The 27739-nt window shown below is 37.8% G+C and overlaps 1 protein-coding gene across 8 annotated transcripts in view; it reads right to left on the bottom strand.

Annotated features, from left to right (window-relative positions):
- Positions 1-327: 327 nt before the first annotated feature.
- Positions 328-27739, bottom strand: part of ZC3H11A (zinc finger CCCH-type containing 11A) — a 41552-nt gene continuing 14140 nt past the window's right edge. For 4 of the 8 annotated variants that reach the window (XM_082862640.1, XM_082862642.1, XM_082862641.1 and 1 more), the window contains 14 exons: positions 21651-21774; positions 19118-19321; positions 18876-18992; positions 18529-18609; positions 17174-17284; positions 16302-16364; positions 14844-14942; positions 12700-12768; positions 6446-6952; positions 5857-5936; positions 4651-4966; positions 3876-4042; positions 3451-3518; positions 328-3035 (listed from right to left, as the gene is read on the bottom strand). In XM_082862640.1, the coding sequence (XP_082718766.1) occupies positions 2777-3035; positions 3451-3518; positions 3876-4042; positions 4651-4966; positions 5857-5936; positions 6446-6952; positions 12700-12768; positions 14844-14942; positions 16302-16364; positions 17174-17284; positions 18529-18609; positions 18876-18992; positions 19118-19321; positions 21651-21774 (2265 nt within the window). In that variant the 3' untranslated portion in view covers positions 328-2776. The remainder of the gene's footprint in view (positions 3036-3450; positions 3519-3875; positions 4043-4650; positions 4967-5856; positions 5937-6445; positions 6953-12699; positions 12769-14843; positions 14943-16301; positions 16365-17173; positions 17285-18528; positions 18610-18875; positions 18993-19117; positions 19322-21650; positions 21775-27739) is intronic. The other 4 variants (XM_082862638.1, XM_082862644.1, XM_082862639.1 and 1 more) reach the window with 4 other exon arrangements.

Here is a 27739-nt window from a genome sequence, read left to right as displayed (position 1 = left end):
AAATATACTTTCTTACTGTTATATCTGAACACACTGATTCTGACACTCCAGTGGAGATAAAAAGCAGTAATCTTCCAAGGCAGTGTAGGATTTAGTGTCAAAATGGATATGTGAATTAAGAGGCACATAATAAGTACTCAATATATGTTAGCTACTTTAGAGTGGTGTTACATAGCAACTGGAGACTACACAGTTCCTGTTGGTTCCTGACAAATTCAAAGCAAATATTTTAAAGAACTGCAGAAATATTCTGCAAAATGAAGCCACAATTTTAGAAAAGGATCATAGAACTTTGATCAATATAGAGAACAAGCTTTATTTCTGAAACTGTAATTAAACATCGACAAAAGATTGGTTGAGATGAAAACAAACTATGTTCTGGTCGTATGTGAGAGGATCCACTGCAACTTGAGGTTAAGGCCAGAACTTTAAGGATCATTTATTGAGACAAATACATGAGCTGCAAATTATCTTGAAAGTTCTGGCTATGCTATGACCAAGTTCTACAACATTTGGGCCCTTTTCCTGTTAAAACTGAAAACCATTATCACTCAAAACTGAACACACAATCGGTTCTGCTTTCTGTGAAAAGCTGACTCAACTTTTTGGGGACTACTTTTAGACTATTTGGGAAAATCTATACTCTCTGGTAAATTATAAAATTTATATGTATTCCCATAACGAAAAACTGGACTTTCCTGAAGTAAAAATTTTATATGCCTTCATGCTTGAAAATTCTAAATTGTTGGAACCATCTAAGATCACTTCTAAACCCTCTCTCCTTTAAAAAAATTAATGACATTACTCGAGTTACAATGCTAATGGCTAAGTATCAGTGTCAGAAAAAATCCTCACATATAATAGTATTTATTCTTACCTAAAGCAAATGCAACTAAAACTGAGCATACTTGTGGAGAAGTCTGGCAGTATGTCTTTGTAAAAGGTTTCTAAAGACCAATAGTATCTGTGAAACTGGGCCTCTATTGAGGCAGATCCCAGGCTGAAGTGATGTACGACTACTTAACTCATAACATCAAGACTTTCCTACACCAGCTTTATTTAAAACACAAATAAAGTATTTCTCTTTCTGTAATGGCAAATGGTTCAAATAATGCTGAAAATGAATCATTGACTAATACAGGGCTTTAAATATGAAACAAAATTTTTAAAAAAGCAAAAGAATAAAGGTTATATACAAAAGGGACCTGGAATCTACAAGCCGATTCCAAAAATGAAATGAGTAGAAAATTTGCGGTGAAACCAGAACATTCCACCCTTGCTTTGGAGAAGGGCTATTAGATAACATTCAGTCAGCTGAAGATGGATTGGTAGAGAAGTGTCTGTACATAAATTTCAAGTCAGTTTTGCTTGTGTAGAATCATCCAGATCTTCCCAAAACTGAATGGGCAATCCTGTGGCTTTCTTCCTTTTCCATATTCCCAAAAACGCTACATGAAGTTCAACTCTTGATGAGCCGCTTACAACAGCAGTTCCTTAGGAGCCAACATGACAGGTGGGTCAGATTTCCCTATGAGAAACAAAACCGGCCACCTATAGCAAAATATCAAAATGGGCAGGTCCTTTCCTCTTCCTTCTGATTATGCACAGTATGTCTCCTTTCAAGACTATTATTCCCATCATACTTGTTCCTTCACAGTCTAAACCTTGAGGTGATATGAAGGAGACCAACATCAAAAAAAGAAAATTCAATTCGGAAATGAAGAAAACTGGAAGGTATACAATACACCCCCAGAGCATCTTGATAATCCCTGCTACTGTACAATTCAGCATACTGCTACAGTCCATAGATAAATAATGGCAGCTTGAATGAGTTCATTTCCGCCCCCCTCAGGTGTTTAAAGGGCACCAAATAAATACTGGGCAAGAGGAGTTTGCTAGGAGAATTAGAAATTAAAAGTTAACCAATTTTTATCCCTGTGATAATTCAATGCTAGTAAGGTGGCAAGTACTGAAGAAGAGAAGGGACAACTTTCTTACTAAAAAATAAATTCCTGTAATCATTATGTCACCATCTCTTATTAAGAATCCAAGGAATCCCAGAAATAGAAAATTAGTTTCAGAGGACCCCTGAGGCACTTTAAAGCCTTAAAAACTTACAGTAATAATAAATCAGCTATTGCTCTTCAGAGGCTTACAGAGCAGTAGAAGCATGAAAATCACATCCAAAAAGTTATGTCCAGATTACAGGTTTCCTGAGCTGCTCAGCTGTCTCTAGAGGCTTAGTTGAATTTTCCAAATACCTTTAAAAAGACGTACAATTTAACACAGACTGAGTGGATTTTTTTGTTTAGTGGTGGCATGAAATTTGGTCCTTAATGGTAGCAGCTGTCTTCATCCTTTTCAAACTCAGGTAACAGTAGGTACATTAGGATAATACATAAAAGAAATAATACAACAAAGGGGAAAAAAGTCAAAACTGACAAACACCTCAAGGAGTCACTAAGTTTTCTTGTACCCTTTCACTTAGGTCTCCTGCTCAGTCTTTTTGTGGAGAGAGGGGTAAGACAGAACTTTTTTCTCAAAGATGCTAAACAATGGCATCAAATGGACAAAACGACTACCAAGGGACTTTAAAAATCTGACCCCAAGGAATCCAGAACACACATGGATAATTCAGAGGTATATTTCTTATTTGGGGAAAATTCTAGACTAAAGAAATGATCATTTTGGATAAATGTTATAATAGATGAAACTAAGTCCAGTTTTTGGTGAGTCTTTTTTTTGTGTTTTTGTTTTAAATGTTCTACTACAACCTTCAGCTATCAATCATTTCTGATAGCTCAAGCAGAAGGTCATCTTCATCCTTCCCAGGATCCAAGTCAATCTCAGCTTCTAATTTGCCTCCTGAAATCTCCCATATTAATTTCTCAAAATCATCCTCCATAGACAGTAGCGGCTTTCCTGTTGAGGCAGAGCTGAGTCGGCGAGTTTTTGTGGCCACCTGGGATGAGGAAGGGCCAGATACTTCTGGTGGGGAAGGATCTGAAGAGGACTGGGTTGGAGGCAGCACAAAACTGTAAGAAAAAAAACCCCGAAGGATTATTAGATAATTGCCCTTCATCAATGGTTGGCTGGACCACCCAGTCTCAGGTACACAAAGAATTTTAGCAAAGAATTGTTTCTGAAGACACACATAAACAAAGAATTGTTTTACTGATTTGGATAAAGCATTTTCATCCTTTAAAGGAGAATCCAGACAGGTGTTTAAAAACTGTTTTCAATAATACAGGCAAAATATAAACAACAGCACCAAAAGAGAACAGCAACCTTGAATATCATGTTTTCCTGCAATTAATATGAAGTTTAGCGGATTTATTTAGATGTGGCTAAACTGTAAATTTTTCAAATTATTTAGCAGTGTTATTCTCTAGAGAGCATAAACAATAATAGTGGCCTAAACTTTGGTTAAAAAGAATTGCAAGGTATTACCTGTCTCTAGGTTTTTCTGTCTCAGGCACAGTGACTGATTTGTCTTCAGAGAGAAGTGGGACAACAGCCTACAAAAGTGAGAGTAAGGTAATTCAGTGGGAGAGTCAGGCTTTTAAATTTGAGCAGATTTATTTTCTCTGCTGCCTTCTTAGAACCATTCTTTAAGCCTGGGAATCCAAGAATAAACCCAAAGACTGAGGGTACAAATAAGCAAAATATCTTAATTAGGTTAAAAAAAAAAATTCACCCTGCCACTGCAAATGTTTAAGCTGTAAACATAATATACAGTAACAACCTAAACAACTAAAATGCTTAGGAATTGACAAACTATTAGACATAATACAGAGAGAGCTAACAGAGAATTCATCTTGCCCACTTTCCTACCACACAGACTAAAGCACCACTGAGGTGGATTTCCTTCTTACCACAGCTGCTTTTTTGACTGGGCTTTTCTGCAGGACACTGCTGGAGGTGAGTGGTTTCACAGATGCAATGACAGCAGAGTGGGGCTCCACTGCCCTGCGTTTTTGGGCCACTTTGTGTGATGAGACAACTTTAGCCACAGATGGCTTCACATTCATTTTAGGTTTAGCTACAAGACAGAAAACATCTGATTAAAAGCTAGAATAATCCCCTTTTTACATGGAGAATAACTCAGAATATCAAAATTCCTTCTCAGCAATTAGGAACAGCACAAATAAGTAAAAAAACGAACCAACTAACCAAAAAAGAAAACCAGACTGAAAATGATCCACCAGCAGTCTGCACTACACTTGGCCGTAATATACACACACACACGTGTATATATACACACATGTATCTACATACGTGTGTGTGCATGTACATATATGTATACACACACACACTCTCCCCTCTCCTCTCTCTCAAACAATTCCTTTCAGTGCCTCTTGAATTTGCTACTGCTCTTTGCTTCCCTGGTGTTTTTCTCCTTCAAAACCAGAGGGAAAAGGCACCATGGAAAGTTTTAGACAAAGCCTTATAAACAGCAATTTTAAATTGTGAAAAAGGAACTCATCTAGTCTTTCTGTCTTTTTAAATAGAATTTTCAGAAATATTACTACCCACCTGTGTGATCAGTATACAAAGGCAAATGAAATTCAACCCAATTATTGCCAGGCAGTCACTGAAACTTGGTAATTTTGAAATTCTAAAGCAAAATGCACTAGAAAAAACATTCACCTTTACCCCTTTTTTCCAAGGTCTGTGTTGCACCTTTCACATTCAGTTTTGAGTGCCCAATCCCTGAGGTTTCCACCTCTGTCTTCTGGGATATCTTTGAATGAGGCCGTTTAGTCAGGAGCCGTGTGATGTCTGGCACGGTAGCGAGCACTGGTTTCTCTGCTAACTGGGTGTTGCAAGTGTCTAAATCTCCCCGAAGGCGTGCCAAAACTGATTTTTGCTTCTCCGACAGTTTCTGCATATGCTTTTCTCTCACTGTCTCACATCTCTTGACTTGAATTTTAGTGACGTCAACTGCTGTGGTCTCATCTGAAGTCTATGGATAAATTTAAACGACAGAATTAAAATCTAGTACCTCCAACAATCTGTATGATGATAATTATTGTTTATAAGTTACCAAGCTAACATCTAAGTCAAGCAAAATTTCACATGATCTAGAACACAAGAGCTTTTGCCTTTTATATGATATTAAATAGAAAGATCAAGATAAAAGATGTGTGGAACAATAAAAACCCAAATTCTATAAGCTAGACTATCATGACCGTAAGTCTAACACAAATGGTTCCTAATCAGACACTTGCACAAAAATGTATGTACAAAGACATTCATTATCTTAACTGGGTAAAACAAAATCCAGTCCAGAAACAGACTATATTTGTGTAATAGAACACTACGTGGCCGGTAAAAGCAATTGTCTTAAAGAATTATTAATATGGTAAAGTCAAAGCAGGCTGCAAAATGATACACTGTAGAGTTCTCGCCTATGTTCTAAATATGAGTTAAACATTAAACAAGTTCACGTACATACATATACAAAGAAAAGGCCTGAAAGAAATGCATCAAAAAAACTAAGGGTAGTGACATCTGGCATGTGGAATTATAGGGTTTCTCATTCTTTTTAAAAAATAAAAATTCATGAGTTTTATAAATGAGTAGCATTACTCTCAAAGGCAAGGGAAAACTTAGTTTAAAAAATATGAATGGCCAATTAAAAACAACTTTAAAAGGGCAGAAAACACCGATATACACAGAAGTACAGAAAAATCTCATAGAAAATTATAAGCATAGTGAAAGACTGTTTACCTGAATATATCAGTGAAGTGTTAAATAGAAAACTTATAAACTAAAACTAAAAAGCACATATACCATTCATCTAGCCTTTGCTTGCCATGGACAAAATTATAAAATGATTCTAAATAAACTCACCTCTTTAGCCTCTGTTCTAGTAACACTGCTCTGAGAAGCAACAACACTTTCTTCTTTAAGTTTCCTCTCTTCTTTTATACCTAGATTCACATTAAACACATCACTAGTAATTTTATTCGTGCTGCAACCTTGTAACAGATGAAGTTAAACAAAACTTTTCTTAATAAAAGTAATGATAAGATAGGACAAATAAAAATTGTGGACAAAATCTATTTAGTCCTCAAACAGATTCAAAATGCACGTTAAAATATCAAGGTCTATATACAGTTGTTGTAAAGAAAGAGCTTTAACAACTTTTTTGGGGGGTGGGGTGGGGGTGGGTGTTGGCACGCCTCACAGCTTGTGGGATCTTAGTTCCCCAATCAGGGATCGAACCCATACCCCCTGCAGTGGAAGCACAGATTCCTAACCACTGGACTGCCAGCTTAACTTCTTTCAGTGCCCAGCTTAACTTCTTTTAATCCAGTGGTTTTCAAAGTTATCTGAGTAAAGAAAAGTTCTCACAGAATTCCTATGAATATCCTGTAGAATACCGCCCTTTGAAATATGATCTGGGGAAGTGGTACTACAGACCAAGTTCTTTTGTTACCTGTTCTTTTAGTGATCTGGAGAAGCCGTCTTGCCCCTGGGGTGGCCTCAGGCTGAGGCTGGGAGCTGGTTCTGCTCTCAGAACTCTGCTGCACCCTCAGAGCCTTCTCCAGTTTAATTTCCTCCAGCGTCTTGATATGCACTTCCTGCATAGACTTCGCTCTACCTGCAGGTTCCTCTGACTGTCCTCTGCTGGCTACTACAGGTGGCAAAACCACTGTTTTTTTTATTTCATTATCAGTCTTTAGCTTGATGCTGGTCACGTCCTTTTTGCTTTTTTGTCTCTCTGCTTCCTGCTGCCGGTGTTTCTTTTCAGCCAAGACCTCAGAGAACGTTTTGATTCGGACAGTGGAGGAGGTTCTTGTTCCTGTTGTAGAATCATCAACTTTTGAAGGTCCTTCTGTCTTGAGTTTAGTTTGCAATTCTCCACGTTTTTGACTGGCTCTTTCGAGAAGAATTTCTTCTAATGTCTTCACGTGGATCTCACCAACTTTAGTAACTCTCTCTGCTTTCATGGGGGAAAAACAAATCACTGTACTTGGATTTCATCTCTTAATGACTTACGATCTCTCTATTCTTGGATCAGGACAGAGTCCAATAGAGTGGTATCACTTAGGCAAGCAATTAAAATGGTCAAAAGCACATTAGTTTCAATCTCAATTTTAGATAGTGGCCCTCAAGGAAAACTCTCAGGAGGCAAAAATTAGTGATTTGGATTGCTATTCAGAAGCTTATTCTTGAGGATCCTGAAAGCCATTTACTAGTTAGAGAAGCTTGTCATTATAAATCTTACCAATAAAAATAAATTCTTCCATTCGTGCACAGATATAAACACATGCTAGACAGTATGCTAGAAATATAATGGCAAGCAAAATGCAAACTCTGTCCACATGTATTGATAGTTCGCAGTCTAACGGACCAATAATTAAACAACAACAAAGTATGGTAATGATAACAGCTTTGATAAAGGAGGTAAAGTTGACCCTTAAACAATGTAGGGGTTGGGATGGAGTACTGGGGCACCAACCCCTATGCAGTTGAAAACCCACATATGTGACTTTACAACTGGGCTCCATATCCATGGTTCTACATCTGCAGATTCAACCAACCAACCATGGAACATGTAGTACTGTAGTACATACTTATTGAAAACAAATCCACGTATAAGTGGACCCACACAGCTCAAACCCATGTTGTTCAAGGGTCAATTGTATAATGCTATGTAGGAGCATACAGCAAGAACACCAACCTTTTTCTACAGATTGGTTAAGGGAAGCTTTTCAGAGTAATATTTAAGTGACATTGAAAGGATGAAAAGGAAGTAGAACATGTGACAAGACAGAAGAAAAATGAGAAAGGCCCAGAGACTGGCATGCCACTGAAGAGCTATTTTTAATGATACATTAATCATTCTATATTTGTTTAAACTAAAGAGAAAATTTCACACTTGGCACATATGCCTGTCCTCATTACTGAAGGGCCTAAAGAAAGAAATAATGAAGCGATGTGAGAAAAATAAGAACAATTTGGAGATTACACACACACATATTTAATCACCAACACCTTTTAAAGAAAGATCAAAACAAAAAATATCCTTTTACAACCTTAAACATATCACTTCTGTCTCACCTTCTGAATCTTTGAATATGCTGTCCCTTCTATATGGAATATTCCCTACTGGTCTCATTTCTCCTGCTGCTTAGTTAGTTTAAAGTGAGTTCAGCTTAGAACCTGACACCCTCCAGCAGTCTAGTTTGTTTCTCTGATCACAGCACTGATCACACAGTACGGGGTAACTCCTTGTAATTCCAACCATACTAGATACTTCATGAGAACAGTGACTATGTTTAATTATTTTAGTACAGTACCTGTTACAGAGGAAGTACTCACTGATTTTCTTAGGTTTTTTAAATAAAAATTCTTCCATTTCAAGATGGTAGTCTGATCTCAAAACCACTTTAAGAAAGTATGTGAATGGTCAGTGGTTAAGAATCCGCCTGCCAATGCAGGAGACACGAGTTCAATCCCCGGTCCAGGAAGATCCCACATGCCACGGAGCAACTAAGCTGGTGCACCACAACTACTGAGCTTGTGCTCTAGAGCCCGTGAGCCACAACTACTTAGCCCTCGTGCCACAACTACTGAAGCCCGCGTGCCTAGAGCCCACGCTCCACAACAAGAGAAGCCACCACAACGAGAAGCCCGCACAACACAACGAAGAGTAGCCCCCTAGAGAAACCCTGCGTGCAGCAACGGAGACCCAATGCAGCCAAAAATAAATAAATAATACATGTATTAAAAAAAAAAAAAGGATGTGAATGGTGACACAGAGACCCTGTTTCCCTACACTACAAAATTTCATCAAAACAATAGAGAAGACGTTAAAAGAATAAATCCACAATAGCAATGGAAAACAAGGATGCTACTGGCAGAACATAAATCTTGAGGAATTTGAGACAGAAAGATGTCTGAAATTACAGAAACAGAAAAAGAATAGATAAAACCATAGGAGTGAGATCTGTTCTTCAAAAAACAGGCAAAGAAAACTGCCAAACTAGTATGAAAATTAACAGTGGTAGAAATTAAGGATGGTTTACAACAGAACAGCTGGATCAATCAAGACCTTCTCCTGAGAACTGCTCCCTAAAAAGAGGAGAATCTGTCAGGGAAGGGAGCACATTATGAGGATGTTGGGGCTGAAAAGAAGTAGAGCATGAAAATTTCAGGCTTTCACAAATACCAAGCAGAAAAACGAGAGGTGAGGGAGAAAAGTAAAAAGCAAAGCTAGAAAATGAAATTAGTTGCACTCTGAAAGTAAAGAAAGGCTTTCTTACCATAGCAATCATATGAGCCCTCAGCCTTGCAGCCTACAACCAACATAGGCTGCCATTTAGTGCACCCTCTCTACTTAGGCAAACAGACCTCCCAGCCAGGAGAGAGGACCACTTGGGAAAAAGATCCTTAGAATCACAGGCCCAGTGATTCTAGGTTGTAAGAAACCTCGGCCCAGTACTTACAACTATGAAAAAGCAACATTAAAAATGAACCAAAATGAAGGAAGCAATGAGGAAGACAAAATAACATACAAACCCATTAAAAAAAAAAAGATTCAAATTAGAAACCCCAATCAATGAAACAGAATAAAGAGCCCAGAAATAAACCCACATGCCTACGGTCAATTAATCTTAGACAAAGGAAGCAAGAATATACAATGGAGAAAACACAGTCTCTTCAGCAAGTGGTGGTGGGAAAGCTAGACAGCAGCATGTAAAATCAATGAAGTCAGAACACACCCTCACACCACCATGTACAAAAATAAACTCAAAATGGCTTAAAGACTTAAATATAAGACATGACACCATAAAACTTAGAAGAGAACATAGGCAAAACATTCTCTGACATAAATCGTACCAATGTTTTCTTAAGTCAGTCTCCCAAGGCAATAGAAATTAAAGCAAACAAAAACAAAACAACCAAATGGGACCTAATCAAACTTACAAGCTTTTGTACAGCAAAGGAAACCATAAACAAAACGAAAAGACAACCTACAGACAGGGAGAAAAATATCTGCCAATGATGCGACCAACAAGGGCTTAATTTCCAAAATATACAGACAACTCATACAACTCAACAATCAATAAAAAAAAAAACCCTATTGAAAAATGGGCAGAAAACCTAAATAGACATTTTTCCAAAGACATACAGATGGCCAACAGGCACATGAAAAGATGCTCAACATCACTAGTTACTAGAGAAATGCAAATCAAAACTACAATGAGGCACACTGGTCAGAATGGCCATCATCAAAAAGCCTACAAACAACAAATGCTGGAGAGGGTGTGGAGAAAAAGGAACTCTCCTACACTGCTGGTGGGAATGTAAACTGGTGTAGCACTACGGAAAACAGTATGGAGGTTCCTCAAAAAACTAAAAATAGAATTTCTATATGATCGTGCAATCCCACTCCTGGGCGTATATCCGGAGAAAAATATAATTTGAAAAAATACATGCACCCCGATATTCACTGCAGCACTACTTACAATAGCCAAGACATGGAAGCAACCTAAATGTCCACTGACAGATGAATGGGTAAAGAAGATGTGGTACATATATACAATGGAATACTACTCAGCCATAAAAAAGAATGCAATAATGCCATTTCCAGCAACATGGATGGAACTAGAGATTATCATACTAAGTGAAGTAAGCAGAAAGAGAAAGACAAATACCATATACTATCACTTACATGTGGAATCTAAAATATGACACAAATGAACTTATCTATGAAACAGAAATAGACTCACAGACATAGAGAATAGACTTGTGGTTGCCAAGGGCAGGGGGTGGAGGAGGGATGGATTAGAAGTTTGGGATTAGGAGATGCAAACTATTACATATAGAATGTATAAACAACAAAGTCCTACTTATAGCACAGGGAACTATATTCACTATCCTGTGATAAACCGTAATGGAAAAAATACGAAAAAGAATGTGTATATATGTATAAATGAATCACTCTGCTATACAGCAGAAATTAATGTAACATTGTAAACCAACTATATACTTCAACAAAATAAATTTTTAAAAATAAAAAATAAATTACTTTTTAAAAAAGAAAGAAGCCCCAGAACTGCCTGAAATCAGGCTGTACAAAAGGAGAAATCAGAGAACTAAAAAAAGTTCTTGGAAAATAAAAAACCAAGTGACAAAATAAATCCAACCTAATTAAAAAAAAAAAAAAAGACAAGGCTAGTAGAATATCAGCCATCTAGAACAGGGTCAGCAAACTATATAGTCCATGGGCCAAATATGGCCATGGTCTAAATTTTATAAATAAAGCTTTACTGAAACACAGCCATACTCATCCATTTACATACTGCAAATGGCTGCTTTCACACTACAGTGGCAGAGTTGAGTAGTTGCAACAAGAGATTGTGAACCTCAAAGTCTAAAACATTTACCATCTGATCCTTCATAGAAAAAGTGTGTCAATTCCTAATCTAGAAAATATAACCAAGCAAAAGTCGTAGAAAGTGAGGCAAAAAAACAAAGGAATGGAAAGTATGAAGGCAAGGTTAAGATACATGGAGCATATGTCCAAAAGTTCCAACATCTAATAACAATTCCATAAAGAGAAAACAAAAAGAAGGGTGGGGAGGACATGCTCAAAGAAATCAGAGGAATATTTTCTACAACTAAAAAAGTTAGTTAAAAAAAAAAAAAAGTTAGTTAAGTCCTTAAATTCAAAGGACCCACTAAACACTGAGCATAATGAACAAAAAGATCCATGTTTAGATCTATCATAGTGAAGTCCCAGCCTAGTAGGAAGAAATAAGAGGAAATCCTCAAAGTTTCTGAAGAGTAAATTCAGGTTGTTTACAAAAGAATGTTTGACATCAGATTCCCTTTTTATGATACTTATCCTTATCTAAAGATAAGGATAGGATGAAAAAGGAAAAGCACAGGCTAACACCATTCATACATATAGATATAAAAATTTAAATGCATTACTGAATCCAGCAATAAAATATTTTAATAAAAAAGCTGGATGGCTGAATACACAAAATGTTCATTTTATTATTCTTTAAAATTGAACACAGGTATATACACTTAGGTAGTTACATCTCACAATTTTAAAAGTCTAAAAATTAGAGTACAGGAGGAATATGATGAAGAAAATTAAAATTACTTAAAAGTTCAACACCCAGATAAAACCAATGTTAATATTTCGGTGTATCTTTTTTTCTAGGCATATATTTTTATAAAACTGGAAATCATCTCACATGTGGACATTTTCCCTAAGGAATATGTTTCTATAATAAGAAAATAAATTTCATTCCCCACCCCCCCCAAAAAAAAGATTCATATGTTGCCCTAAGACAAAAGCACTTGTATATACTTTCATAACCTTTCTTCGTTCAATACAAGGAGATAAGTTTCCCATATCATTATTGTTCAGAACATGACTTTTCATGACAGCAATTATTTTAGTACATAACTATCTTAATCCCTTTTTGTTAGATATTTAGATTATTTCTAATTTCTGGTTATTAATGCTATCATAAACAATCATTTTGCCACCTTTAACTACAAAAAGAGAACTCATTCCAGTGAGAAAACTATTACTTAAAAAGCAAACCCACAAAAAACAGAAAACGTAAGCCCCAACATAACTCAAAAGGTAAACTGGAGAAAAACCAAAGATTTTAACAGCAAGGAAAAAAATATCAGGAGCTGGCATTAGAGTTTACCTACCTGCTGCCTCCTCATTGTTTAGACCAGCTGACAAGCCTAATCGCTCCTTCAGAGACTTGGAAACTTGAACTGTTTAAAAAAAAAAAAAAAAAGTTGGGGACTTCCCTGGTGGTGCAGTGGTTAAGAATCTGCCTGCCAATGCAGGAGACACGGGTTCAAGCCCTGCTCCGGGAAGATCCCACATGCTGCAGAGCAACTAAGCCCATGTGCCACAACTACTGAGCCTGTGTTCTAGAGCCCATGAGCTACAACTACGGAAGACCATGCACCTAGAGCCCACAGCAATCAATCAATCAATCAATCAATCAATAAACAAACACTGTCTTAAAAAAAAAAAGTTGAACAGAGACTTTCTATAGGTCAAAAATCTTTTTCAAAGGTCACGAATTAGGCTTATACTTGTTTTCTAATGAAAATGCTTTTCAAAAATCTATTCAGGTCTTACAACTTCTTCTTCACAGTACAGATAGATCTATACAAATAATGGATTCTCTAGAGCACTTTGGAAAGCACAAAGAAAAAGTCCTCTCTTTTACATCTGAAAATCAAAAATTACTGAATTTAAGGAAATAATTTTGTTACTGTGCAACATTCTAAAATCTTATCATTCTAAAATCTTATTGGCATCAAAAGGCTTTTTCCCCCCTAGATCCATCTGAAATATGCTCTTTAGTTATGAGAGTCTTCAATACGATTGATAGGCAAAAGGGAAGGAAATTTGACTGCAAAGAAAAAAAAGTTAACTTCTGTTTACAGCTTTCAGAATACAGGAAAGCCCCCAAACAAGAAAGTCTACTCGTCAAAGCCTCTCGGGCTAGGGGAGAAGTGGAAAGAAGTGTCTTATCTTCGGCAGAAGTTAAAACTAAACACAAGAAGGAAAAAACATTTTTTTTTTCAAGTAATTAACACCACTGCTTCACTGCAAGTGAGACAAGGGGAAAAAAATCCAACCCTTTACTTCCTTCTATAAATAAAACTTCAACTATAAAATCATTCTAACTTCCAAATATCTCTCAAATTAGTCTGCATCTCTTCATACCAACTTCCAGAACACTAAATCTATGACACTAACTCCTCTTGCCTGGATTATTTTAACAGCCTGCTAACTCATTCCTGGACAGCACTCTTATCCCCTTTCTCCATATTTTAGATGATGGTTCCAAAATGCCAATATGAGGATCTCTGATCCTTGTTTATAACCTTCCCATTGTTTGCTACTATCTTAGGATAAGCCCAAACTCTCTAATATGGCTTAAAAGGTTCTGTTATCAGCAGTCCTCAAACTTTTTGGCACCAGGGACCAGTTTCGTGGAAGACAATTTTTCCACGGACCCAAGGTGGGGAGGGGGTGGTTTTGGGATGATTCAAGCGCATTACGTTTATTGTGCATTTATTTCTATTATTATTACATTGTAACATATAATTAAATAATTATACAACTCACCATAATGCTGACAGGAGGCAGAGCTCAGGGGGTAATGCGAGCTATGGTGAGTGGCTATAAATACAGATGGAGCTTCACTTGCTCACCTGCTGCTCACCTCCTGCTGCGCGGCCCAGTTCCTAACAGGCCACAGACAGCTACCTGTCCGTGACCCGGGGGTTGGGGACTCCTGCTCTATACGACCAATCCCTTCTTCCTCTCCAGTTACCATGCTCTTCATTCCAATTCTGATTCAGTCACAGTGAGTCCCTTGAGCTCTGTGCCTTCTGTGTATTATACTCTCTGCCTCTGGCCCTTCAACTTTACCTGGCTAAATCATATTTCAGGTCTAAGCTTCAATATCATTTCCTCTGGGAACCTTTCCCTGACAGATGGTGAGATTAGGTGCCCTTCCTATGTGCTCCCATAACACTGTGTACTTTCTCTGTCACAGAATTTATCACAATATATGTAAAGATTCCTATCTGCCATTATACTACAAGCTCCTGAGGTCTGTGATGGTGTTTATTTTTATCCAATGGTGTCTACCTAGAATCCAGCAGAGTAAACATTCAAATGTTTGTTGAACGAATAATAAAACAGACACAAGAAGATAATAATCTTATTAACCTGAACAAAAAGAATGACAAACCATACCTGTTAACATTACAAGAGACAAGTGTCAAGATTACACACACAAAGTATATTAGAACAAAAGTACCTTTCTTTGGTGTTCTGTCAGTGTCAGTCTCTGGAGCTTCAACTTTCTTCCCTAGCCTTTGTGCAAGGCTATGCTTTAATGGAGGATCACTGTCGCAACCTACAAACAGAGAGAGGGAACTCAGTTTGAGATTTCAAGCCAACCTTTAGCAAGGTCAAGAAATACAGGCAAAAACAGACAATGTAGAATAATTCTGTAAGTTTTCTGCATTTATATGATGTGTTCATTCACTAGCTTCCTTATAACTCAATGTTAGAGAAGGAATAAAAATGTCCCAGAAAAAAGAGGTAAGGAAGGAGATAAAAAAATTAGAATGCACAAATTAACATTTACCAAATAACTAAAACTATAAATGGAGGATTATAAACCCTGATTAAAGCTGAAATTCAGGAATAGGAATATGTGAAAAAAAAAATCTTCATGCACAAAAAATATCTTTAACTGGCCAACTGTTGAATTCTAGGTCGATCTGTGATTAAATACAACTGGGATGATTAGGAGGACAGCAAAAGAACCATAAAATTAAAAATTTTCCAGGGACATGAAGACTCCAAAGGCCAAAGAGCCCCTTTCTTCGATTCCAGATAAGAAATCTAAGGTTATGAAAGATGCTGTATCTTACCCAAGTCACCAATTAGTGACAGAGCCAGGACTTGAACCAAGTTTCCTGACTCCTGGTTTATTGTATTACACTGGTCAATACAAGCTGTTTAAATGTCAAAAGTTTTTAAAAACTATTCTTTGGATCACTTGACTGAAGGTAGAACTTTAGCAGGGTCCCATAAAAACTTTAAAGACCCTACACAGAATGTACTTTTCTCTCTCCTCTTATTTGTAATTTAAATATACAACCCCAAATCACAAAGTTTATTACACATATGCTGATATTAAAATACATTATTTCCGTAATTTTTTACCTAAATTTCTCAGGCAGCGAGAATGGTATAAAACAAAACACAAAACAGATAAGATTTCATATTCAGAAGCACATTTTAAAGGAGTATGAAGGAACCTCTGAAGTCAGATAAGATTTTCAAAATAATTATTTTGAGACAGATACACTAGGGTCAGTACACAGTAATTCAGTTACATGGTAAAATACTTCCCTAAGTATAAAATAGCACTAATAAATTCAAGGACTGAATTTATATTAACTGGACACTTTGTTTTCCCTCTAAAAACTCAAATTTCAATTTATCCATACAAACAGAGGTATTCTTTACTCTTTTTTAAACCGAGTACCTTCTAAAAAGTTGGCCATAATCTAATTAAAACACTATAAATTTGTATAACTTCGCACATGTCAAAAACATGAAGAGATTTTATACATGCTTTCAGCCAGAAATACAAGGGAGTTAATATCAATATTGACATGGCGTTTGTATAAAGAGAATTTTGGAGGAGATATGTAATGCACAAACAAGCAGAAAACAAAGGTTTGCTCAAAACTTATCTCACCTCCTGAAAATTTGTGTTTCCCCAGTCTCTCCGTTAGACTCAATCTTACCAAAGGTTCTTCTCCTAAAATGGCAAAAACAGAATTTCTCTACCATTAGCCAATTTTTCCATATTCAGTAACTACTAATGGGTACAAAGTATGCTCTGATATTAAAGTCTCTTGGAAATCAGATCTCAGTCTTAAGGAAAACTACCCACATTAAAAGAAAAAAAAATCAACCTATTAAATAATAATTTAAATAACCAAATGCACAGTCCAAAGGGAAGCAATAGCACAGTCCTAATTAATAGTAGCTAAGTACACAAAGACAAGCTGTGTCTAACCAATTGATTATAAAACCCAAGCTATACTTTTGCTTGTGCACTTCCATATGTTAAATGACATCATACTTTACTCCACTGCTAACTCTCCTATATAATGTTCCTTGATCACCCCAGCAAAAAGTGAGATCTCTTTCCTTTGATTCTTTGTTGTCTGAGTGGCACATTTTAATGTATCTGCATACTACAATTACTTGTGTCATATTCCTTATCAGATTTAAAACTATTAAGGGAAAAAGACTTTTACATTTTTCTATAACTTAAAAGGTATATTACAGTTCTTTACTTACAATGGACAGTCAATAAATTTGTTGGATAAAATAAACAGTATATGTAAAAATCAAATACAATACATAATGTGAGAGCTGCATGATTAAGAATTTCATCTTTTTAAACAGTAGGGGCAAATGCACTAATTTTTCATCGTTCTATCCAATCAACATAGTGAAGACTCCCTGCAAATCCACCAATATACCCAACCCAAGCATTCTGCTCTCCCAGTCATTTAAAAGTAGTAGGCTGACACCTCTTAAGACCTACCTATACCTCACCTTGTTTGTTGGACAGAGTTACTGTCCTCACCACAGTCCGGACATTCTCTTTTTCAGGACCTGGAATGGTCTGTGGTTGGAGTAAAAGACTGGAAACTCCTGAAGAACCTTCTAAATATAGAGAGTCAAAAACAGTAAATAATTTATGGAAAATACAGCTATCAGAAGTCAAGAAATTCTGTTTTTGAGACCAGGTAAATCCAACACAGACCACTGGACTACAAGTCAATCAGTTTTTGTGTTCCTGTTTGCCTACAGTGAAATGGAGTAGGGAAAGGGGAGATAATCTTATTTTTTATCTGCCTTTGGCACAATGTGAAAGTAAAATATAAAACTGTTTTGAGTGACTCAGGCACTCAATGTACTTTTATTTACTAGGAAGGCTAACATTATTCTAAAGTTAACCTCAGAAGCACATTAGCTATTAAGTGTGTTAATTCAATCTTTTCCATCTATATTCAATTATCTGCAAAACACAACTCCAAAGTTGCTACGGAACAATCCTTAGCAAGAAGGCACTTAGAACCAACCATTTGATTCTCTCTAAATGCATTTCACACTATATAATTTTTAGGGTTGGAAATATAGATCAACCAGGCTAAGGCAAGCACCAGAAGAAAATCCTAGCAGCTCTTGAGGAAGAATTCACCTACTACAAAATGAACTTTTTCCTCTTTTAAGTAATAGTTTAGGGAATTCCCTGGCGGTCCAGTGGTCAAGACTCCATGCTTCCACTCCAGGGGGCATGGGTTCAATAACCTGGTTGGGGAATTAAGATCCTGCAAGCCATGCAATGCGTTCAAAAAAACAAACAAACAAAAAACACAAAAACCTTATATGCTATTCTTTAGTTATATTTCTCAAAATAAACAAGTTCTTTCAGGTTCTTCATTGTATGTGCCTAGCTCTGAACAGTTAGGGACTGAAACAGCTGCAATGGGTTAAAAAAGCAACTGTGATTTAAATAAGACTGTGTTTTACTTCAAAGAAGCCACAAAAATCAAAATCTATTTGCTCATTTTGTTTGGTGTCAAGTGTCCTTATTATCAGAAGTATCTTTTTTTTTTTTTGGCTGCATTGGGTCTTCATTGCTGCAGAAGTGTCCTTTCTATTCTTCTGTAGCAACATTCAATCCTCCGTGTCAGGATTTCCCTGGTGGTCCAGTGGTTAAGACACCACACTCCCAATGCAGGGGGCCTGGGTTCCATCCCTGGTCAGGGAACTAGATCCCACATGCATGCCGCAACTAAGGAACCTGCCTGCCGCAACTGAGACCCGGGGGAACCAAGTCAATAAATAAATAAATTTATTTATTAAAAAAAAAATCCTCCATGTCAAAACTCCTGATAACTCACCACCTTGCTTCTTTGATTTTTCCTTCATTTTCTTTGATTTAATTTCTTCAAGAGTTTTTATCCCAAAATTCAAACATTCACCTAGGAATGCAAATAGCAACCACATGAGGAACCAGCACCATTTCACCTCTGCAGTTTATTTGTACACAACTGGCATTCAAATGTTTGTTCAATGAATAAGAGAAATTAAGTGTGTGTGTGTGTGTGTGTGTATAATGGGCGCAAGGAAGATGGAGGTGGTGGTAATCATGAACTAAATTTCAAAGGTATTTAAAATAGTCTGGACTCACTCAACAGTGCTGTAAGATTTATGAGCAGGAACCAGCATCAATATAGCCTCTTCTTACCTTGTTTTAAATTGACCCCAGGTTTCCGGGCAGAAGCCACTCGTAATCCATTATGAACTTCAGGAGTTGGTTGCAGGGTAGGTGTTTTGGTTTCATCACCTTCCTCAGAAAACTGATCTATATTATCAAAATTTAAGGCAAATTCCCAATTAAAAACAGGTCTACTAGAGCTTCAAGTCTGATTCTAATTCACTAAGTTACCCTGATCATTTACTTGCCTTAAAGAAAGAGCTAAAGCTTACCATCATCATCTTCATCATCATCTGCAGCATTGATTACCACTGGTGGATGTGTAGGGCTAGGAACATTTTCTGAACTTTCTACTTTCATAATACTTCGCAGTTGAGGAGAGGGATTAGACTGGACAGATAATTTGCTCTGTTGAACTGTGAGCTGGCTAGCCTTCACTTCCTCTTCTGGTGACTCAGGCACAGTGGGCAACACAGCTAGACATACAAAGTTAGTCATAAATTAAAAATAGAAGATACAGTCCCAATTCATCAAAAATCTCTGACAGAACAGTATGGAGGTTCCTTAAAAAACTAAAAATATAACTGCCATATATCTCAGCAATCCCACTACTGGGCAAATACCCTGAGAAAACCATAATTCAAAAAGAGTCACGTACCACAATGGTCATTGCAGCTCTATTTACAATAGCCAGGACATGGAAGCAATCTAAGTGTCCAACAACAGATGAATGGATAAAGAAGATGTGGCACATATATACAATACAATATTACTCAGCCATAAAAAGAAACGAAATTGAGTTACTGGTAGTGAGGTGGATGGACCTAGAGTCTGTCATACAGAGTGAAGTAAGTCAGAAAGAGAAAAACAAATATCGTATGCTAACACATATATATGGAATCTAAAAAAAAAATGGTTCTGATGAACCTAGGGGCAGGACAGGAATAAACACATAGACGTAAAGAATGGACTTGAGGACACGGGGAGAGGGAAGGATAAGCTGGGACGAAGTGAGAGAGTAACACTGACATATATACACTACCAAATGTAAAATAAATAGCTAGTGGGAAGCAGCTGCATAGCACAGGGAGATCAGCTTGGTGCTCTGTGACCACCTAGAGGGGTGGGATAGGGAGGGTGGGAGGGAGATGCAAGAGGGAGGAGATATGGGGATATATGTATAGCTGATTCACTTTGTTATAAAGCAGAAACTAACACACCATCGTAAAGCAATTATACTCCAATAAAGATTTTTTTTTTTTAAAAAAAATCTCCAACCACCTATCATAAGTTTGGTGATTTTCTTTGAGCATTATGTCCTTTTAATTCATGTCTTTTAATTAAAATTTTAATCTGGGCTTCCCTGGTGGCGCAGTGGTTGAGAGTCCGCCTGCCGATGCAGGGGACACGGGTTCGTGCCCCGGTCTGGGAAGATCCCACATGCCGCGGAGCGGCTGGGTCCGTGAGCCATGGCCGCTGAGCCTGCGTGTCCGGAGCCTGTGCTCCACAACGGGAGAGGCCACAACAGTGAGAGGCCCGCGTACCGCAAAAAAAAAAAAAAAAAAATTTTAATCTAATTTTTAATTTCCCCATTTTCCCAATTAGGTTTTAAACTCCCAGGGAGGGAAAATGTGGCTTTCAACTAATAACTATTCACTGCACATAAACACACTCAAAGTGGGTGCTCAAAACAGAGAATAAACAGGAAGCTAGATGCACAGCAACTATTTACAAATTCTAGACATTAAATTTTAATACTAAAATCCTAGGCTCTTTGATCAAGAAGCAGCTTTTTAAAGAGATAGCGGGCAATACTTCTGAATTATACCAGAAAGGGGTGAGCCTTTTTCCCCTTAAATAGAGATAAAAATATATATCCATCAAATTTTAATCACATAGCAGATGTGGCTTTAAATGGCTGATCACTCCACTAGGAAATTACTTTAAAAGGACTTTAAATACTAGCTTTTGGCAGAGTGTAAGTTTCATTTTAGATTACACCCTAGAGCAGGGGCAGTGTTAGCAAATGTTTTTCTGTAAAGAGGTATATAGTAAATATTTTAGGCCTTGTACATCTTGTCTCAACTACTCAACTCTGAAGCAGTAGCACAAAATCTGGCCACAGGGGCTTCCCTGGTGGCGCAGTGGTTGAGAGTCTGCCTGCCGATGCAGGGGACACGGGTTCGTGGCCCGGTCTGGGAAGATCCCACATGCCGCGGAGCGGCTGGGCCCGTGAGCCATGGCCGCTGGGCCTGTGCTCCAAAACGGGAGAGGCCACAACAGTGAGAGGCCCGCATACCGCAAAAAATAAATATAAATAAATAAATAAAGCTTGTGTTTCCTTATTTAAAAAAAAAAAAAATCTGGCCACAGAAAATATATAAACAAATGGGCAGGGTTTCATTTCAATAAATCTTTATTTTACAAAACAGGTGGAAGACCAGACTTGCCAACACCCCTGGCCTGGAGAATCAAGTTTCTTTTGAAAATCTCTATAGATATGATAAGAAAATGGGAAATGAGGTAATAAGCTGTAGTAATCTAAACTATCTTGCCAAGAAACATTTGTGAAGCAGCACGGATTTTGGAAACAAAGTTTTAATCGTGACTGCTATTTTATTGGCTTATGACTGTGTACAAGTCATTTAACCTTAATAAAGTTCAATTCCCTCATCTGTGAAGTGAAAATAATACTGCTCTCTCACAAGACTAAAAGAAGGCAATGTTTATAAAGTACTCTGTACATTGTGCATGTAGGTGTTCATTATACAGTAACTATTCTTTCAAAATTGAAACGAATCTCACTTTTGCTTGGAGGTAGGAAAAGGCCATCAACAAAACGTCCTCTGTTGTGATGAAAAGCACAGTTTAGTTTCTGACATCCCACTGGCTGATTTTCCCAATAACAAGGAATCTCACTGCGTTTTTTCTGTAAGAGGAAAAACACATTATTTTCAAATAAAAAATAGTGTGACCTGTATTAATTTGGTCATGTTTTCTGGACAAAGTTCATACAAGGTTAAAAAATCTGAGGCATGTGAAATGATTTTGAGTATGAGGAAGAAGGGCTGCTGAAAGTAACTTATTCTAGCATGACAGAGAGATGAAAGGAACAGGGAAGTAGTCTGCTATTCTTTCCTCCTTGCCCTAATCCTTGAACTCCTAAATGTCTACATTTAATTTAGAAAAGCAGGGTAATATAGTAGGTAAGACTATGGAATCAAGGATAAGAGTCAAGAATCTCTATTATGTTACTTATTGACCATGTGATGTCAAATAATTTAATACCTCTTAGTCTCACTTTCCTCAGCTATAAAATGGGAGTAACAGTAGCTATTAATTAGTTTCTCATGAGAATTAAATGAAATAATGTACATGAAGCACTTAGCACACAGAAAAGACGCAATAAACTGCAGTTATTATTTGAAGCTGAGAGTTCAAGACTTGGAAAAATTCTTCCTCTTCCCATTCGTGACTTCTAAAGGTTCATGTAACACACTAGGATGGTTATCTTTCCTTCCCAAGCTACCTCGCTCTTATAAAGGGGAACAAGAAAAACAAGAATACTGGTACATCTAGAATGATTTGCTGGATAACAGGATATATGACCAAGAGAAACACATACATAAGTTCTAATATACACATTAGATGTATATAAAGAATATTCAAAGAACACTATTTGTAACAGCTCCAAAATGGAAACAAACCAAATGTACATCAACACTAGAAAGGATAAATACATTGTAGTATATTCATAAAATACAATGCTATCCAGTAATGAGAGGGAATAAACTTAACACCATGGGTGCAGAACGAAAGAAGCCAGACACAAAAGAGCACATCCTGTATAATTCCATTTATGTAAAGACCAAAACTCCTCTATTGCAGAGTAGTCAAGACGGTGATTAGTTTTGGGGGTGTGGTGAGTGACAATGAAGAGATAAAAGGGGGAAGACAGAGTGTTGGAAATGTTCTATTTCTTGATCAGGGTGCTGGTCTAGTAAGTATATTCACTTTGTGAAAATTCTTCAACTTGTAAGATTATGATATGTGCACATTTCTATATATACTTTAACAAACAGTTCAATAAAGAAAAAAAAAGACGTGATAAGCACTTCTGAAAAGCAACTAAATTCTGTTTAATAACCTGCATTATGTTGGATCTCTCATAATAAGCAGCCTAAGGATTAAATTTCCAGGAAAGAACAGAAGCACTACTTCAGAAATCTTTAAATATGGAGGAAAGAAACAGAGGAACAATGACCATTACAAAAAGATCCTTAAATGTATCAAAAGGGGCAAAGATCCCAATATCTACTATATTGGGAGACTGATAATTTGATAATACACTGTGTTGGTAGGGATGTGGAAGAATCATGGAGTCCCACATACTGATAATGAAAATATAAATTAGCTCAACATCTCTGAAAGTGATTGGGTAAAAACTATGTAAAAAATTTATGTCCTGCATTTACTGCCACATATTTTTAAAAAGTATAGCAAATAGGGCTTCCCTAGTGGCGCAGTGGTTGGGAGTCCACCTGCCGAGGCGGGGGATGCGGGTTTGTGCCCCGGTCCGGGAGGATCCCGCGTGCCGTGGAGCGGCTGGGCCCGTGGGCCGTGGCCGCTGGGCCTGCGCGTCCGGAGCCTGTGCTCCGCGGCGGGAGAGGCCGCAGCAGTGAGAGGCCCGCGTACCGCAAAAAAAAAAAAAAGTATAGCAAATAACTTTGCCTCTGAAAAAACTGGATAGAATTTATTAGTCTCCCGTTACACTTAAAAGGTAGGTATAATAGATACCATTGTTTTTTAGAATAACAACAATTATTCTACTACTCCTTGAGGCAGAATCTAATGCCAATCTTCCTTGCTCCTGGATTTGTGTTTGCTTAAGTTTTTACTTCTTTCCTGAAAGCAATCTTCAAATTACTGGATGACTACTGTGATAGCATCCTCTTTATACAGGAGTCACATGACGTTTATTTGATCTGTTTAATACTTTTACTGAATTTTGTTTCAAAATAAAAAGTAATACATAAGCAAAGAAGATGACTTGGAAAATAAAATTAATGCCTGTTAGGCCATTACCCAGTGAGAGTCACTTATTTTGGTATAGAATTCTTTTTCTTAAAAAACAAAAACCTGTAGAATGTATTGATTCACACTTAAAAGAAAGTTGTTCCATATAATTCTGTACATTTTCACTTAGCAACACATCCTCCATAGTAACATTCTCCTGTATGATTACTCCTCTAACTTTTTTTTTTTTTTTTTTTTTTTTGCGGTATGCGGGCTTCTCACTGCCGTGGCCTCTCCCGTCTCGGAGCACAGGCTCCAGACGCGCAGGCTCAGCGGCCATGGCTCACGGGCCCAGCCGCTCCGCGGCATGTGGGATCCTCCCGGACCGGGGCACGTACCCACGTCCCCTGCATCAGCAGGTGGACTCTCAACCACTGCGCCACCAGGGAAGCCCCTCCTTTAACTTTTTAACAGTAACATAGCACATGGTCCAAAGATATATAGTTAATGCTCACATTATTTAATTAGCAAATACTGAACAATTCTGCTCAAGGAAACAGAGTTGGGTTCCTGAAAGCTCTTGGTCACATTTTCATCAAGTGATCAATACATAATCTTGTTTGATGTGTGTCTGTGTTTAAAGACACCTTATTTAATAAATATCACTGGGGACTTCCCTGGTGGCGCATTGGTTAAGAATCCGCCTGCCAATGTAGGGGACACAGGTTCAACCCCTGGTCTGGGAAGATCCCACATGCTGCGGAGCAATTAAGCCCATGTGCCATGACTACTGAAGCCCGCATGCCCTAGAGCCCGCGCACCACAACTACTGAAGCCCGCACACTCCAGGGCCTGCGTGCCACAACTACTGAGCCCATGTGCTGCAACTACTGAAGCCTGTGTGCCTAGAGCCAGTGCTCCACAACGAGAAGCCGCCACAATGAGAAGCCCGCACACCGCAATGAAGAGTAGCCCCCACTCGCTGCAACTAGAGAAAGCCTGTGCACAGCAACAAAGACCCAATGCAGCCAAAAATAAATAAAATTTTAATAAATAAATATCATTGATTCATTAACACTGAACTCAAGGTCAACAGCGCTGTAACTCACACCTGAATGAAGCTTATCGAACACTCGTGTTTTCTACACAAGGCACATAAGAGCTTTCTTGCACTTAGGGACATTACATACAGCACTTCAGCACTACACTTGGGGGCCATTTAAAACAGCAAAATCACAAACAAAAAGCACAAAAATGCAAACAAACATGGCACTAAATAGATCATGAAGAGGACATCTGTACTGATTTTGGGGTTATAAATTTTAGCATATATACAAATTTGCAAATATGGAACCCATGAATAATGAAAGGGGGGTATACAGTAAACCGACTCCTTACCATTCCCATCTCCACTCTCCTATAGCCATTGTTGTTAGGTTTCTCCTTTATACTTCCAGAGATATTTAAAATGCATATACGAGTGAAAAACAAATATAAATTCTTTTCCTTATCTTTTTTTTAACACAAATGGTAGTATATTACACACTTTATTCTGTCCTTTGCTTTTTCAGTGACACTATATCCTAATCTTTTCATATAAATAAATAAGTAGTATCCCTTTAAAATTTTTTGGTAACAGCTGCCCAGCACTCCACTGTATGAATGTAATAAAATTTATTTTAAATGAAGGTTCGGTTGCTTCATACACTTTACATATTACAAATTATGTTACAATGAGTAATTCTGCATAGATCTCATTTTGCACATGAGTACAGATGAGACAAAGGTACAAGTAGTTAGTAGTTTTGAAAGATGCAGCCAAACAAGCCTCTGTGCAAAAAAGAGTTAACAGAGTAGCCTAGCCCTAAGCCTGCAGTCCTCAGATAGCCTGCTTGTAAGGCTGGTCCTTTCCCGGCATGTGGGAAATTGGCTCTTATAATGCTCCTGGTCAGTTAACTGATCACTGTGCCTGGACTGTTCATGCAAACAATATGGCTTATGCTGAACACCTGACATCCTTCTAGGAGACTAGAGTTTTGGTATGTGTTAGGTAGAGGGTGCCTATGTGACCAGCCCCAATAAAAAAATTTGGATGCTGATCTAATGGGCTTCCTTGGGCAAAAACACCCCACACATGTTGCTGCATTTTCACCACTGGGGGAAGTGTATGTTCTTTGTGACCCCTTATGGGAGGGAAAGATAATAAAAGAAACCCACACATGGATTCCTCCAGTCTCTGTGTTTTTTTCTTTTATGATCAGTGTAACCTTACTATATCACTGTAATAAATCTTAGCCATGAATAAACCATATGCCAAGTCCCACGAGTTTTTTAGAAAATCTCCAAACGCAGATGTTCTTAGAGACTGATACACCTTTCCTAGGAGTTGTGCCAGTTTACACCCTGCTCGCAATGTTACAACATGATCTTTTGAAAGTTCCAGAGTATTTCTTTTTCTGAATGTATTTAGTGAATTCCCTATTTAGAAGACAGCATAGAATGTAGCTGAGAGACCATAAATCTGAAACCAGAATGGAGTAGTTACATAACCACAGGCATACAAATTGCATATTTAGTCTCTTTCTTCTTTCCCCACCCCCTCTCAAACAATTCAGTCCAAAGTCATTAGGTGAAGCTGAGAGAGGTAGGCATTCATGTTGGGAGAGGGAAGGGTAAGTGCCCCAGAGCAAGGTGTTGGAGGTTGACTGAGATGAGGAAGGTATCCATGTGACAAGGTGGAACCAGCTCATAGGGTGTCAGGGTTAGTAAGGCATTTGTGTAGGAGGATGGCCTGGCACAAGGTTGGCGCCTGAGAAGGGTGAGCAAGGCTTTTATGCAGAAGGGATCCTAATGTAGGGTGAGGAGGGTATACTCATGGAGTGTCAGCCTAGAATGGGCATCAAAGATCAAGTGAGGTGAGGAAGGCAGGCTCTTCTGAGTGGGTCCTGGTACAGTCAGAGAATGAGCAGGGTGAGGAAAGCAAGCATCTCACATGGGAGGGCTGCCCAACACAGAGTATCAAAGCCAAGGATGTGAAAAAGGCATCCATGAGGTCCGGAGCAGGGTGAGGAAGGAGTCCTCACAGTGGAGCAAGGTGGGAGGCCTGCCCTGGTACAGGATGTCAGAATAGAAACAAGGTGAGAAAGATGTCCTGTGCAGGAGCAGCCTCATGTGACATCAGAGCCTGAGAGGAAGAAACAGGCTGTAATACACTGTCTAGTTTACGTAACTAGGGGACTGATCAAGTAAGATTAAGAACAATGGAAATCAAGTTTTGGAGAAAAGAGTTACAAGTATGAATAAGGAGAAGCCTACACAAAACACTGTAGTGTTGGTAAATTGGAAGCATCTATGTGAACTCATGATTTTCAATACATAAAATAATAAACAATGATATAAATGTATGTATACACATTTATACATTCCTCTGTTCTGTCCACTGCATGCCTGGAAGCAGTGACACTCCAGAAGCAGTTACACTAGAAGGAACCAAGGCTCCTTGCAGAAATGGCTGATTCCACAACTGGAGGAGGAAAAGTACCAGATGAACCTGGATAATCTTGTTAGGCCACAAAGTGAAGACGTGTTCAAAGAATGATGGAAACATCAAAAAGACACAAAAACCAGCTTTAAGGTCTCTTACTGGCCCAAACTGAGTCAACCTGAGGATAACAAATGATAGTAGTGACATAAAACACATTGAATAAAATAGGAAACCATGAGTTCACACATAAAAAGCTAGAAAAAAAACCTTGAGAACTTGATGAGGAACAGGATAATTACAAGGTCTCCAAGTTTCTCTCCAAAAAATACTTACTAAATACAAAAAGGAAAACTTTATAGTGAAGCAATCTGGTGGATACCACCTTAATGAAGTG

The sequence above is a fragment of the Leucopleurus acutus genome (genome assembly GCF_964270905.1).
Source record: "Leucopleurus acutus genome assembly, chromosome: 2".
Lineage (NCBI taxonomy): Eukaryota > Metazoa > Chordata > Mammalia > Artiodactyla > Delphinidae > Leucopleurus > Leucopleurus acutus.
This window is presented reverse-complemented; position numbering and strand designations above follow the sequence as displayed.